We start from the raw sequence: 12,553 nt of genomic DNA on the forward strand, positions 1-12,553 counted from the left end.
GGGGAAGTGGCGTGAGTTAAGAAAGAGACAGGTTGGGAGGGGTGGGGCAGGCGCCGGATTTCCCGCGTCGGAGGAGACTCGGTCTTAAAGCGCCAGCCTTACAGGCGTCCCTTTGTTTCGGGGCTGCTGTCTCTTTTCTCTCCTAGTCCAATCTGCAGAACGGCCATGATTTCCCAGTTCTTCATTCTGTCCTCCAAGGGGGACCCACTCATCTACAAAGACTGTATCCTTGACCTACGAGTCCAGGGAGGGAAGCTGGGGTAAGGAGTAGTGTCCCAGAGCTGGCTTGTGTGCCTCCCGGTCCTTAGCTGCCCTTAAGTCCGTGGGGACAGTGGCGGCCGGGATGTGGCCGAGCTCTTCTACCGGAAGCTGATGGGACTGCCTGGAGAAGAGTCCCCGGTTGTCATGGTAACCAAAAGGGGGGCTTGGAGTGCTATTCTGGCAGGCTCGGGTGGAGAGGACGCTTCCTCCCACTTAGGCCTGTGTCCTTGAGAGCTTCCCGTTGGGGTGGAGGCCGTGCATTCCTCCAGATACTATTGAGGAAAGTTTATTGAGCGCTAACCATATGGCAGGCACAGCTCCTTACATGCCTCATTCCTCAGCACCTCTGAGGAAGGAACTCTCATTAACTCCACTTTACACTTGGGAAAACTGGGCCCTTGGGAGGTTTCTAGTTTGCCCGAGGTCGCACTGCTGGGTAGTTGGGGAATCAGGGTACCAGCTAATCAGAGTACTAGTTGGGCCCCTTAAGTACAACTCTCTTCCTGACTGTTCTCTCTTCCCCCTCTCCCCCCTTCTGCCTCAGCACCACGATGACCGTCATTTTATTCACATCAGACACAGTGGTCTCTATTTGGTGGCCACGACTTCAGAAAACATTTCTCCCTTCAGCCTCCTAGAGCTGCTCTCTCGGTGAGGAGGGCAGGGCTGGGCAGCTGGGGGTTGGGGTGTGAGCAGAGGAAGAGATGCACACTCCGTTCTTTTTCCTCAGGTTAGCCACCCTCCTGGGTGATTACTGTGGCTCCCTGGGAGAGGGGACCATCTCCCGCAACGTGGCTCTTGTCTATGAACTCCTGGATGAAGTGTTGGTGAGGTTCAAAGACGTCCTGCGTTGTCCCCGTTCCCTAAAGATCTATTCCTTGATTGTGAGGCTAAGTCCACTGCATTTCACTTCTTTTCCCCCCACTGGCCACCCTGAAACTGTTCCTCCTCTGTCTGTAGGATTATGGCTATGTGCAGACCACATCCACAGAGATGCTGAGGAACTTCATCCAGACTGAGGCTGTGGTCAGCAAGCCCTTCAGCCTCTTTGATCTCAGCAGCGTTGGCTTGGTGGGTAGAGGGAAAGAGGACCAGGAGGGAGGTTTGGCAGGGGTTGCCAGACCTTGAGGACTGATTGTTTGGGTGCTTTGCAGTTTGGGGCTGAGACACAACAGAGTAAAGTGGCGCCCAGCAGTGCAGCCAGCCGCCCAGTCCTGTCCAGCCGTTCTGACCCGGTGAGGGACTAAACAGGTTCAGACCCCCTGATTTTGTTTTAGGGAAATCCCAGAGTCCAAGATCCCTGCATATCTTCCCACCTCTCCTAGATTTGGATAATCCAGCCCCTTCCTATACCTCGTATTCCCAACCCTGGCCCTAGCGTCCACTGCTCTGTCCACTAGTCAGCCTCCAACTACCCAAATGCCCTCTCTTCCTCAGAGCCAAAAGAATGAGGTGTTTTTGGATGTGGTTGAGAGACTGTCCGTACTGATAGCATCCAATGTAAGTTTGGGCCCCCAGATGGTATCTGGCAAACACATTTGGGGAGGTCATCTCTGGGCATTAACCCCTCTGCCACTCTCAGGGCTCACTGCTGAAGGTGGATGTGCAGGGAGAGATCCGACTCAAGAGCTTTCTTCCCAGTGGCTCTGGTGAGAAGTCTGCAGGCTGGACCTAGGGTTGGGGTTGGGACAGACTTCTGGAGGCATTTGTGGTGCTATTCGGTGGCCTTTTCTGATGTCCTTTTTTTTTTTTTTCTGACAGAGATGCGCATTGGTTTGACAGAAGAATTTTGTGTGGGGAAGTCAGAACTGAGAGGTGAGAAAAAGTAGGTCTTTCTCTCCTACCAGAAGTTTCATGGAGAGAAGTTAGAGACAGATCCCTACCCCATCCCTGCTCTTCTCTCCCAACATGTGGGTTAGCAGAGGAGTCTTTCTTTCTAGGTTATGGGCCAGGAATTCGGGTGGATGAAGTCTCATTTCACAGCTCGGTGCAACTGGATGAATTTGAGTCTCATCGAATACTCCGCTTACAGCCACCTCAGGGCGAGGTCAGGATGGGCTGGCCTAGCATATTCCATCTACCCAAGGGAAGGGGGGCAGTTCAGGTGTGAGGGCACCAGACTGATCTCTGTTTCTCCCTCACCGTAGCTGACTGTGATGCGGTACCAACTCTCAGATGACCTCCCCTCCCCACTTCCCTTCCGGCTCTTTCCATCTGTGCAGTGGGACCGAGGCTCAGGCAGGTGAGACCATTTCTAGTTCTAGAATTTCTCTGGAACCCAAGTCCATAGGTAGATTTATTGGGGAGGGATGGTGGTTAATGGTATAGGTTACAAATTAGAAAAAGGCACCGGACCCCCAAGTGGACTCAGTCCCATGAACGCTAGTGATTAATAAAGTAGAGTAGATTTCAGCCCTTCTCTCTCCTTCCTTCAGTACATGTCTGGGGCTGGTGAGATGCCAGCAGGTTATGGCTAGAGCAAGCATGTCAAACTCTTGGCCAGTGGGTCGCATGCCTTGTTTACATGCCGGCCACGAGTTTGACATGCTTGGGCTAGTGTAATGGTATTGTATTCTCTCATCCAGGCTCCAGGTTTATCTGAAGTTACGATGTGACTTGCCCCCAAAGAGGTATGAGTGGGGTAGCCAAGACTAGTTCAGCTATGGGGAGTAGGAGAAAGGGCCCAGATAGATACCTGTTGCTATGGCTTTCAGATGCAGCCACCAGCCTAGGAATCAGTTTAGTTAGAGGCTTGAGAGTTTAGGGAGGGTGGGGTGGCACTTGTGCTGAATTCCAGCTGTGACATTAATGAAGCATGGAGACGAGCCGTTACCTTTCTGGGGCTGACTGTTCCTTTCACGTTTGCAGCCAGGCTCTCAATATCAGGCTTCACCTTCCCCTGCCTCGAGGGGTGGTCAGGTGAGTGTGTGTGCAGTGGTTTTACCAGCTTCCCCTGACGACAGGATGGCACTGGGGAGGAAAGTGTACATAGACCGTAGCGGTGGACCTGGCTTGCCCCTGAGGCAGTCAGGGGCTGAGCCCAGCACCTTCCCAATCTCCAGCCTGTCTCAGGAGCTGAGTAGCCCAGAGCAGAAGGCAGAGCTGTGTGACGGAGCCCTTCGCTGGGACCTGCCTCGTGTGCAAGGTGGCTCTCAGCTCTCAGGCCTTTTCCAGGTATCGGCTGCTGGTTCTCTAAGGCCCTCCTCCATTTTCAGTCCCAACTCCTCTCGCTTACTATAGTTGCTGCATTGTTCCTAATATAGTCACCTTCCTGGCCCTGGGGCTCCCCTGCCCACCTTCTCGTCTTCAGCACTCACCCCTCTGCCTCTGTCCCTCACAGATGGAAGTCCCGGGTCTGCCTGGGCCTCCTGGGCAAGGACAGTCCACCTCAGCGCCTCCTCTGGGGCTGGGCCCTGCGAGCCTCTCCTTTGAACTTCCCCGGCACACGTGCTCCGGCCTCCAGGTTCGCTTCCTCAGGCTGGCATTCAGACACTGCAGCAATGCCAACCCCCACAAGTGGGTGCGACACCTAAGCCACAGCGATGCTTATGTCATTCGGATCTGAGGCTCCCCAAACAAGGACATGGGCAGGAAAGATGGCGGCCTGTGGTTCAGGAGGACGATACTGTCTTCTCCATCCTCTGGCCTGTGGTAATGGATCTGGCTGGAAGAGACCTGAGTCCTAGAGACCACGAGGGCTCCACAGGTTAGATCCTTTCATTGTATCGGACACAGGAAGGACTGAGGTGAATCACAGCTTACAAATCAAACTTTTATTATGAGCTGGCTGTACAATATCTAAAAAGAAAGTTAAGGTGAGGGAAGCAAATGACTACTTCCTTCCACCATGTGTGTATGTGTGTGTGTGTGTGTGTGTGTGTGTGTAAATAGAGAGAGAGAGAATCTTGGGAAGAGAGATTGGCAGTTGTGTGACAGCATCAAGGGGCAGGCTGAGGCGAGCCAGATACAGGGGGCTGGGAGCCATTAGCCTTTGGAGTCCCTGGAGCTGGAGGAGGGCTATCTCCAGCTTCCTGTTTTCCCCCACAGAGGGCACTGCCCCCCAGTGGGGAAGGGGCTGAGGATTGGGGAGGGACCGGGGAAGGGTGGGAGGTGGGGCCTCCTTTGCCATCCCCTGTTGGGGGAAGAGAGACCACTATGTACTTCTGGACACTGCCGGGGCCGGAGGAGGCAGTGCTGGGGGGTGCAGCTGTGGCAGTGGAGACCAGCTTGACAATGGGCTGCACACTGGGGACCGTGGTAGTGACAGGAGACGTGGTGGTGGAGCCTGAGCCAGGGGCTGAGGTGCTGAGGGACAGGACCTGGGGGAAGAACGGAAAGTCAGTGTCTGTTATCTTGCATCCTCACTACTCCCCGGAGCTGGGGGAATACCTCACTTGCTCCAACCAAATAATTCGTCCTCTGATTCATCCTCAGGGGGAGAAGCTGTGGCCTTTGGGCCCCTGGGAAGTGCTCCTTCTAGCTGCTGTTTTGGGCTCAGAGGTGACTGGGCCTACTCTGGGGCCTCAGGACAGCATGTGACATGCTTCCCGTCATCCCTGGTCCCGTGGGGCTGTACATACCTGTTGGGTGGATGAGGCACTAGAGGACGATGACATTACAATAAACTTGGTTGGAGGAGGGGAAGGCTGAGGTGGAGCAGCAGCTCGTGCAGACACCAGTGTCTGGACGGGCAGTGCGATGGAGCCAGGGACCTTCAGCAGGCCAGGGGTCCGAGGGCCCGGTTGAGGGGCCTGAGAAAGGGTCAGCGTGGGTCGGGGCTGCAGGAGGAAGAGGCAAGAAGAAAATGTCAACATCTAAGAAAAAGGGCTTGTCTTGCTCCTGAGTTGGTCTCACTGGGGTGGGGGTCTAGCTGCCTCCAAAACTTCTGACTCAGAGGGCTCTGGGTTTCAAAAAATTCGTGCTCATGGGCATGCCTGTAATCCCACATCCCAATGCAAACCAGGACTCTGTCTCCCCTCGTTCTTCTTCAATCCTCCTCTCCATTTGGTCACCCCTCTCCCTGGACTGTCACGGACCTGAGTGATGGTCAGGGTGGTCCTGTTGACCTGTTGAGCCTGCAGAGCAGCTTGAGCCCGGGCCTTGACCACATGGGAGCAGAGGAGGGGTCCAAGGGACCCAAATTCTGCCCGATACGCATCCTGATTGTCAGGTGGTGGGCGCAGCTTTGCCAGAACAGGGGCACAGTGCTTCTGTAGAGATAAAGAAAAAAGAAAAAAAAAGAAGCAGCAGGTTGAAAGAGGGCTGGGATTCCCGGAAGCATGGTGAAGGCGTGAAAAAGGATATTACCATTTCAGTATGTTCTTGCTGGCATAGCAGTGTGTATAAGGAATGCTATGGTTTTTCTTCATAAGAAAACATAGGCACCAATTGTTGTGAACGGAGAACATGCTAAATACCCTGGTGCCATCTGAGGTAGTTTTGGTCCATAGGGCATTTGCCTTACACAGAATGGGCCACAGTGATGCAGTAGCATGAGGGGTAGTGCAGCCCTTGACTGGAATCGAACCTGGGACCCTTCAGTCCTCAAGCCAACGCTCTATCCATTGAGCCAAACCAGTCCCGGCAAGACCTCTTATTTCTTATTTAACTCCTTTGTGCCTCAGTCTTTTCCATCTGCTAAATAGTATTGGACTCTGAGGTTTCTCTGAATATGAGGCAAAGATGGGATAAATGAATAAAAGACGACATTCTTGCTAAACATTGTGTATATGTGTGTGCGGGGGGGGGGGGGGGAAGGAAGGGGAGAAGATGAGTGGGAAGAAGCTGGGGGAGGGCATGGGGGATCTGGTCACCAGGAGGAGGCTCTGCACGTGGTCAGCTCCAATTCGGTCAATGTTGCTCAGCACAGGGCCATCCAGGACACTTCGGATCCGCTCCCCCTCCTGCTGCAGCCGCGGCAGAATCAGAGTTTTAATCACCTGTTGGGAAGGAAAGAGAGAAGCCAGGGCCTGGGGTCACCACAAAGGCTCCCAGGTGGTAGGTATTGCCCACTACAATATGATGCCTCCCTCCCCCAGTGCTTCCCCATGGGGGCCTGACATCGTGTCCCAGCTCGGCCAGGCCTGCGATGGAGCCATAACGTGTAGTCCACGGAGTCTTCTCGTCCACCCAACTCTGTAAGGGGATGGAAAATAAATCCAGGTAAATGGGCCTGAAAGCCTAATTGGTAAGGACCCAGGTCTCAAACGCACTTTTCCTTGTAGATCATTAAGACATTACAGATATACGTGCATACGACTCCAGTCCCATTCCCAATCCCTCTGCCGTTGTTTTCAGTTCCTCCCCACAACTGACCCACCACTGCTCTCACTGTCCTGGTGACAACCCTGAGGTAGAGATGTGAAAGGGCTACATTCCTTGTTCTGGCTCACCTTGGTGAAGGTCTTGGTGATCCGGGACTGGATGTTGTTAGTGGTTGTGCTGAAATGCTTGCAGATCTGGGCCACCAGGCGGGCAGCAAAGTCCCGGAGTGCCCAGTGATTGTCCACATCTGGCCTCAGACACAACTGTCTGCTCACGATGCAGGTCATCACAGCTGGAATCAATTCATGCACCTAAGAGAGAAGTGATAAGGCAGCTAATTATGATAACTGGCTTCTTGTTGGTGGCAGTGAGGTCTTCAAAGCCTGGGATGAGAGGTGGGTAGGCAGGACCACTCACGTATTTTTCTAGATACAGGGTAGGGTTGTCCATCAGTGCCTTCACCATGCGCATCAGATAGATGAGCAGGGCCAGGTTGTTCTGCACCACGTTCACACGGACCTGGAGGAGGGAGAAGTGACAGGGCAGGGAACACTAGATTAGTTTCCCCTGCCAACTCCTCACCCCCTGGGAGCAGAGGAGGGGTCTGAGTCCTCTCACCCCCTCTGAGATGAAGGTGCTGAATCGCGGCAGCATCTGGTAGAGCCCTGGGTCTGTGGCGATGCTCTGAAGGGCTTCCTGCGGGAGGAGGGAATGAGTGAGGCGGGGCAGATGCCATGGGGAGAATCTGAGGCCTCCGAGGAGGGGACTTGCGATAAAGGCAGGGTGGGGGGGCCTCACCGCTCTCTTGGCTTCACAGGACCCCACACAGGCTTCAGTGATCTCCTTGTAGTACAGTTGCTGCTCCACAGACAACTCGTGTATACTTCGGGACTTTAATCGAAAAGGGCCCCCCTCCAGGAGGGGCGGTGCCTTCTTCTCTTTCCCTGTGTAAATTGGGAAGATGGGCTTGGAAAAGAAAGCTCCAGAAGAGGCCTTCGTATCAGAGAAACCCTGACCCTCTGTGCTGGGTGATCTCTTTTGGGGCTTTCTGGCTGACCTCACCAATTCACCAGTGACTATCTGGCTTTGGGGAAAGAGCCCGAAGAGGCCTGGCCTAGCAGGACTGACCTTTGCCATCAGCTGGAGCAGCCCCTTGACCTTTGCTTTTCAAGGGTCCATCTTCCTCCTGGCCGGGCTTTGCTGACTTCAGGGGTTCTGTGGCCTCAGCCTTCTGCTGCTCTTTGGGAGCTGGTGGGAAAGCAGTCAGTTGCAAGAGTGTTGAGAGAGGTAGAAGGTGTGTGTGTGTGTGTGTGGTGGGGGGGAGGGGGAAAAAGGCCGAAGGGTGGGCTCTGGGCAGGGAGGTTACCTGGAGGTGGATTCTCTGGGATAGCTGGCTGGCAGCCTTCAATGCTCAACCAATGAGCTGTGAGGAAGGAAGGTATCAAGCTGAACTGCTGCACATGAATACTAGGAAGTCACTCCACACTAAGGAATGTGTGTTTTCATTCCTGTTCCCACTTCCTGCTACTCACCAGGGATCCCACGCTGAGGGCTTCTTCCCTGTGAGTCTCCTTAAACCCGTAAGCATTGCCCCTCCTTTCCTTGCCCTGCCACCCCGCTCTCCTCTCCCCCAACCTTTGAGGCAGACGTCCAGGGGCACCCGGGGCAGAGGGGTATTGATGATGTCACTCAGGTCAACCTCCTTCTCCTCATAGAAGTAGAGTTCCCGGCCCCCACCGGAGGCGAACCGGAAAGGAATGAACTCTTGAGCATGGAAGCCATACAGTGGCTATCTCAGGAGAGAGAGAGGCAGCAGGATGAGAAGGGGGGCCATGGAAGGACTGTTCTCACCCCCGTCCCCATCTCAGTCCTGTGTGTCCCAATCACCTCCACATTCTTTAGCTTCAGTGCATAGTCAATGTCACTGGTGGTGAGCTTCTGCCGCTTCCCCATGTGCATGAACTTTAAGGCATCCTGGGGTGGGAGAACAAATGTCAGCCTGAGACCCCGAGGAAGAAGAGGGCCTGAGCATCCTCCTCCATTCAATGCAGGACGGGGTAGAGGGGCCAGGTGACCTGTGCGATCTCCTTGATGCGGTAACTGACTTCGTCTGTCAGCAGCTGACAGGTTTCTTCCTGAATCTGGGCGATGCCCATCGACTCGGCCACCACCTTCATTGACTCCGAAGGCAGCACCGTGTTGCTGAGCTTCAGCTTCTTCTCCTCAGCCATGCTGGAGCTCTTCCGCCCTCCTCTGAAGGATGGTGCCCCAGGGTGGAGAGGTGGAGACCCTGGCAGGGGGATGGGGTGGGCAGAAGAGATAAAAAGAAATGTGAGACCCAAAGTAGAGGGGTTGTCTGCTCAGGAGAGGCCACAACAAATGGAGGAGAATAAGGATGGGAAGAATTCGTGGGACCTTCTGTCCATCCCCACATGAGTCAGCATTGGGCGTAACAGGAGGAGGTAGCAATTCGATCCAGTTCAACGTAATTTATTGAGCTCTGATTCTATGCCAGGCACCATACAAGTGAGGTATAACAGGGATGATTTTAAAAAATATATATTTTATTGATTTTTTACAGAGAGGAAGAGAGAGGGGTAGAGAGTTAGAAACATCGATAAGAGAGAATCATCGATCAGGTGCCTCCTGCACCACCCTTACTGGGAATGTGCCTGCAACCAAGGTACATGCTCTTGACCAGAATCAAACCTGGGACCTTTCAGACCGCAGGCCGACGCTCTATCCACTGAGCCAAACCAGTCTCGGCAATAGGGATGATATTCACTCTCAATTTAAATACAAGCCCTAGCATTACTGTGCTGTGTTACTAGGGCAGGTTACTTAAATTGTCCCTGGTTTGGGTTTCCATATTTCCATAAAATATGGAAAACACTTTTTTCCTAACGTTGTTTTACGCATGCTTCCATCTCTCTTGTCCCTTCTTGCATTATTACTTGACACAAATACAATCCTGGTTAAAAGATTACCTGAGCCTATATTCTTGTACAATTCAATGTGAGAAAAATACACAACCATCATGGCTAATTACCACTTTAAATTCATGGCCATAAACTTCAAATGGGCCCTTATCCTGCCAGACAAGCATACTATAACTCTGTGCACTCAGTCTCCCTCTATCCTGTGTGACCATCTTTCTCCTTCCTCACCTCTGGCCATCAGAAGGGACCTCCAGACTTTCCTTATGTCTACCCACCAAGTAGCACTGGTATCCACATACCCTGCCTTCCCACCTGTTGCTATAAATTGTTCATGCCTGTCACCACCTCCAACATCATTCCAGTGTTTCTCCCATCTCTCTCTATCATCAATTGTGCAACCTTCCAGGTCATTTCCATCAGCCTACAAAATGCAGTTATTTTCCTGGCTTAAAAACAGCCTTATAAAGGAAGGACATTCTGACACATGCTACAACATGAATGAACCCTGAGGACGTTACGCTGATTGAAACAAGCCAGTCACAAAAAACAAGTATGGTATGATTCCACTTGTGTGAGGGTCTTAAAGTAGTCAAACGCAGAGTCAGAAAGTGTGAATGGTGGTCGCTAGGGGCTGAAGGAGGGGGAATGGGAAGTTACTGTTTAATAGGGACAGAATTTCAGCTTTACAATGGGAAGAGTTCTGGAGATGGATGATGGTGATGGTTACACAACAATGTGAATGTATTTACCGGTAATGCCACTCACCTACACTTAAAAATGGTTAGGATGGCCGAAACCGGTTTGGCTCAGTGGTAGAGCATCGGTCTGCGGACAGGTTCGATTCCGGTCAGGGGCATGTACGTTGGTTGCGGGCACATCCCCAGTGGGGGGTGTGCAGGAGGCAGCTGGTCGGTGTTTCTCTCTCATCGACGTTTCTAGCTCTCTATCTCTCTCCCTTCCTCTCTGTAAAAAATCAATGAAAATATATTTTAAAAAAATGGTTAGGATGGTGGGCTTTCCATGTATTTTACCAAATTATACATTAAAACACACCTTTTACCTTACTTTCTCTGTATGTTATACCCAATTTTTTCTCATTCTTGCAATAAAACTCCCTCAAAAAATTGTCATAACTTTGTTTCTAATTCTCCTCTCCTCTCTTGAACCTACTCTAATGGGGCTCTTGCTCCTCTAGATCCCTGAAACTCTCAAGATCACGGCTGACTTCACATTGCCAAATTCAAGGCCCACTCTGTCCTCATCTTCTTTCACCTCAAAGTAGTACATAGCATAGCTAATTACTACCTTCTGAAAACTCTCTCTCTCTTTTTTTTTTTTTACTCCACTGTGGCACCAACCGCTGGTTTTCCTCCTACCTCACTGGCCATTAGCCCTCAGTTTCCCCTTCCGGTTCTTCCTCCTCACCAGCTTAATGTTAGAATGTCCTAGTCTCAGTCCTTCTTCTTCTCTGGCTACACTTACTTACTTGGTGACCACAACCTCTCTGTTTTCAGTATCATTAATAGGGTGACGATGGCCAACTTTATATCCCAGGCCCAGAGCCCGCATCATCTACAACCCGGATAACTTCGATAGCCTCCTGAGAAGCTCTCCCAGCTCCACCTTGCTCTTTACTTCTACTCCCAACACAGCAGCCAGAGTGATTCTGTCAAATTATACATCAGATTGGGTCATTGTTCAAACTCTGTAATGGCTCCCCGTTTACCATCCAGAAAAATCCAAAATTCCTATTATGGTCTACAAGGCCCTCTCTGCATGACATCTCTGACCTCCTTTCCTTCCTCTTCCAGCTTTTTTCCAGCGCCACTGTCCGCCTTGCTGTTCAAACCTGACAGACCTGCTCTTGCTTTATGGCCTTTGCTATTTCTTCTGCCTGGAATGCTCTTTCCCAGATGACAGTTTGACTGCCTATTTCCACCACCCTGTTTAATACCACATACTCCACCCCATCCTTTCCCTCCCCTTGGCATTTAACATCTAATATATACTGTATCATCTCCTCCTCCTGCACCGTATGGACAGAGATCTCTGTCTACTATGTTCACTCATGTGTTCCAAGTTAGCAAACTGTTGCCTGAGACACTGTAAATATTCAATATATATTTGAATAAATGAACCAACTGTGAGGATTAGAGATCTAAGTGCTCCACTCCCACTCGGTACCAGTATTATCAAGACGAACAAGTACAGACCCAACCTTGGAACCTACTGCTTGGCCACCAGGAAAGGGGCTCGCTTACAGCTGGTGTGAGGACCACTGACGCCGGAAGTGTTTAGGACTGACGGCGGGATGTAGGTGGGTGGGGGCTGGTGAGGACATGCTGAAGGCGTGAGAAGATGGGAGACCAAAGACAACTTGGTTCTTCTCAAAACACCCCAGCTTTCCTCCACTTTGGCAAGTCTTATTCATTCCACACAAATTCGCACTGTGCCTGGAGCCGGGCGTGCAAGCAGCGGTCGAGTCGCCGCGTCCTGGAGAACTACTAACCCACCAACACCCTGCCAGAAAAAGCTCACAACGCTCGCAGCCCCTCCGGTCAGTGCAGTCGGCAGAAAGGCTTAACTGCAGCTAGAGCCAACAGGAAAACGAGGTCCCCCAGGCCATAGGTCCAGCTCGAAAGGAGCAGAGCGCCCACCTCATCCCCATCATCCCTCCCATGCAAACACACAAGAATCCCCACGCGTACGGACACACAACCAACCGTCCTCTTCCTGATCCCCACACAGGCCCGCCAAGGGGTCTAGGCCATGGTACCACCCGACCTGACCCCCTCCCGCCAGCCGAGCGCGCCGGGCACGAAAAACTCTCACCGCCGCCGAAGCGCCGCTCAGCCGGCGCTCGGCGCCATGTTGGCCCCGCCCCCTCCCGGGAGCCGGTCCTGGCAGAGAAAAGGAGCAAGTCCCTGCCCTTTCTCTGAGCAAGAATAAGTTCGTTAGACTCATGGCCTGAAATTAAAAAAAACCCTCTGCTTTTTATATATACATTTCAGGAGCGTACACTTCTGTGGTAACTCCTTCTGTGTATTTCCTCACTACCCGGCGGCCAGGACCTGCCAGAGGCGCCACAA

At 52.3% G+C, this 12,553-nt stretch overlaps 2 protein-coding genes across 6 annotated transcripts; one reads left to right on the forward strand and one right to left on the reverse strand.

Moving 5' to 3' along the window:
* The first annotated feature begins 26 nt into the window (after window positions 1-26).
* Window positions 27-4,044, forward strand: AP4M1 (adaptor related protein complex 4 subunit mu 1). Its single transcript, XM_036411351.2, has 15 exons — window positions 27-223; window positions 320-408; window positions 806-912; window positions 992-1,088; window positions 1,222-1,332; window positions 1,416-1,496; window positions 1,699-1,761; window positions 1,844-1,910; window positions 2,023-2,076; window positions 2,202-2,308; window positions 2,409-2,503; window positions 2,847-2,891; window positions 3,130-3,180; window positions 3,324-3,435; window positions 3,602-4,044. The coding sequence occupies exons 1-15, from the start codon at window positions 166-168 to the stop codon at window positions 3,824-3,826; spliced, it is 1,362 nt and encodes a 453-aa protein (XP_036267244.1). The 5' UTR covers window positions 27-165; the 3' UTR covers window positions 3,827-4,044.
* TAF6 (TATA-box binding protein associated factor 6) lies at window positions 4,019-12,382 on the reverse strand. Of its 5 annotated transcripts, none has more exons than XM_036411349.2 (15): window positions 12,297-12,382; window positions 8,601-8,815; window positions 8,413-8,499; window positions 8,161-8,314; window positions 7,892-7,948; window positions 7,654-7,773; window positions 7,324-7,469; window positions 7,144-7,221; window positions 6,943-7,044; window positions 6,654-6,836; window positions 6,322-6,396; window positions 6,075-6,200; window positions 5,298-5,471; window positions 4,842-5,039; window positions 4,019-4,580 (listed from the first exon to the last, which is right to left on the reverse strand). In XM_036411349.2, the coding sequence occupies exons 2-15, from the start codon at window positions 8,754-8,756 to the stop codon at window positions 4,200-4,202; spliced, it is 2,037 nt and encodes a 678-aa protein (XP_036267242.1). In that variant the 5' UTR covers window positions 8,757-8,815; window positions 12,297-12,382; the 3' UTR covers window positions 4,019-4,199. The 5 variants fall into 5 exon arrangements, with proteins under 5 accessions (XP_036267242.1, XP_036267240.1, XP_036267243.1 ...); XM_036411347.2 differs by having other exon boundaries at window positions 12,188-12,356; XM_036411350.2 differs by lacking the exon at window positions 12,297-12,382 and adding an exon at window positions 11,044-11,066.
* Between the last annotated feature and the right edge of the window lie 171 nt (window positions 12,383-12,553).

Source organism: Pipistrellus kuhlii, unplaced genomic scaffold, assembly GCF_014108245.1.
Source record: "Pipistrellus kuhlii isolate mPipKuh1 unplaced genomic scaffold, mPipKuh1.p scaffold_m20_p_4, whole genome shotgun sequence".
Lineage (NCBI taxonomy): Eukaryota > Metazoa > Chordata > Mammalia > Chiroptera > Vespertilionidae > Pipistrellus > Pipistrellus kuhlii.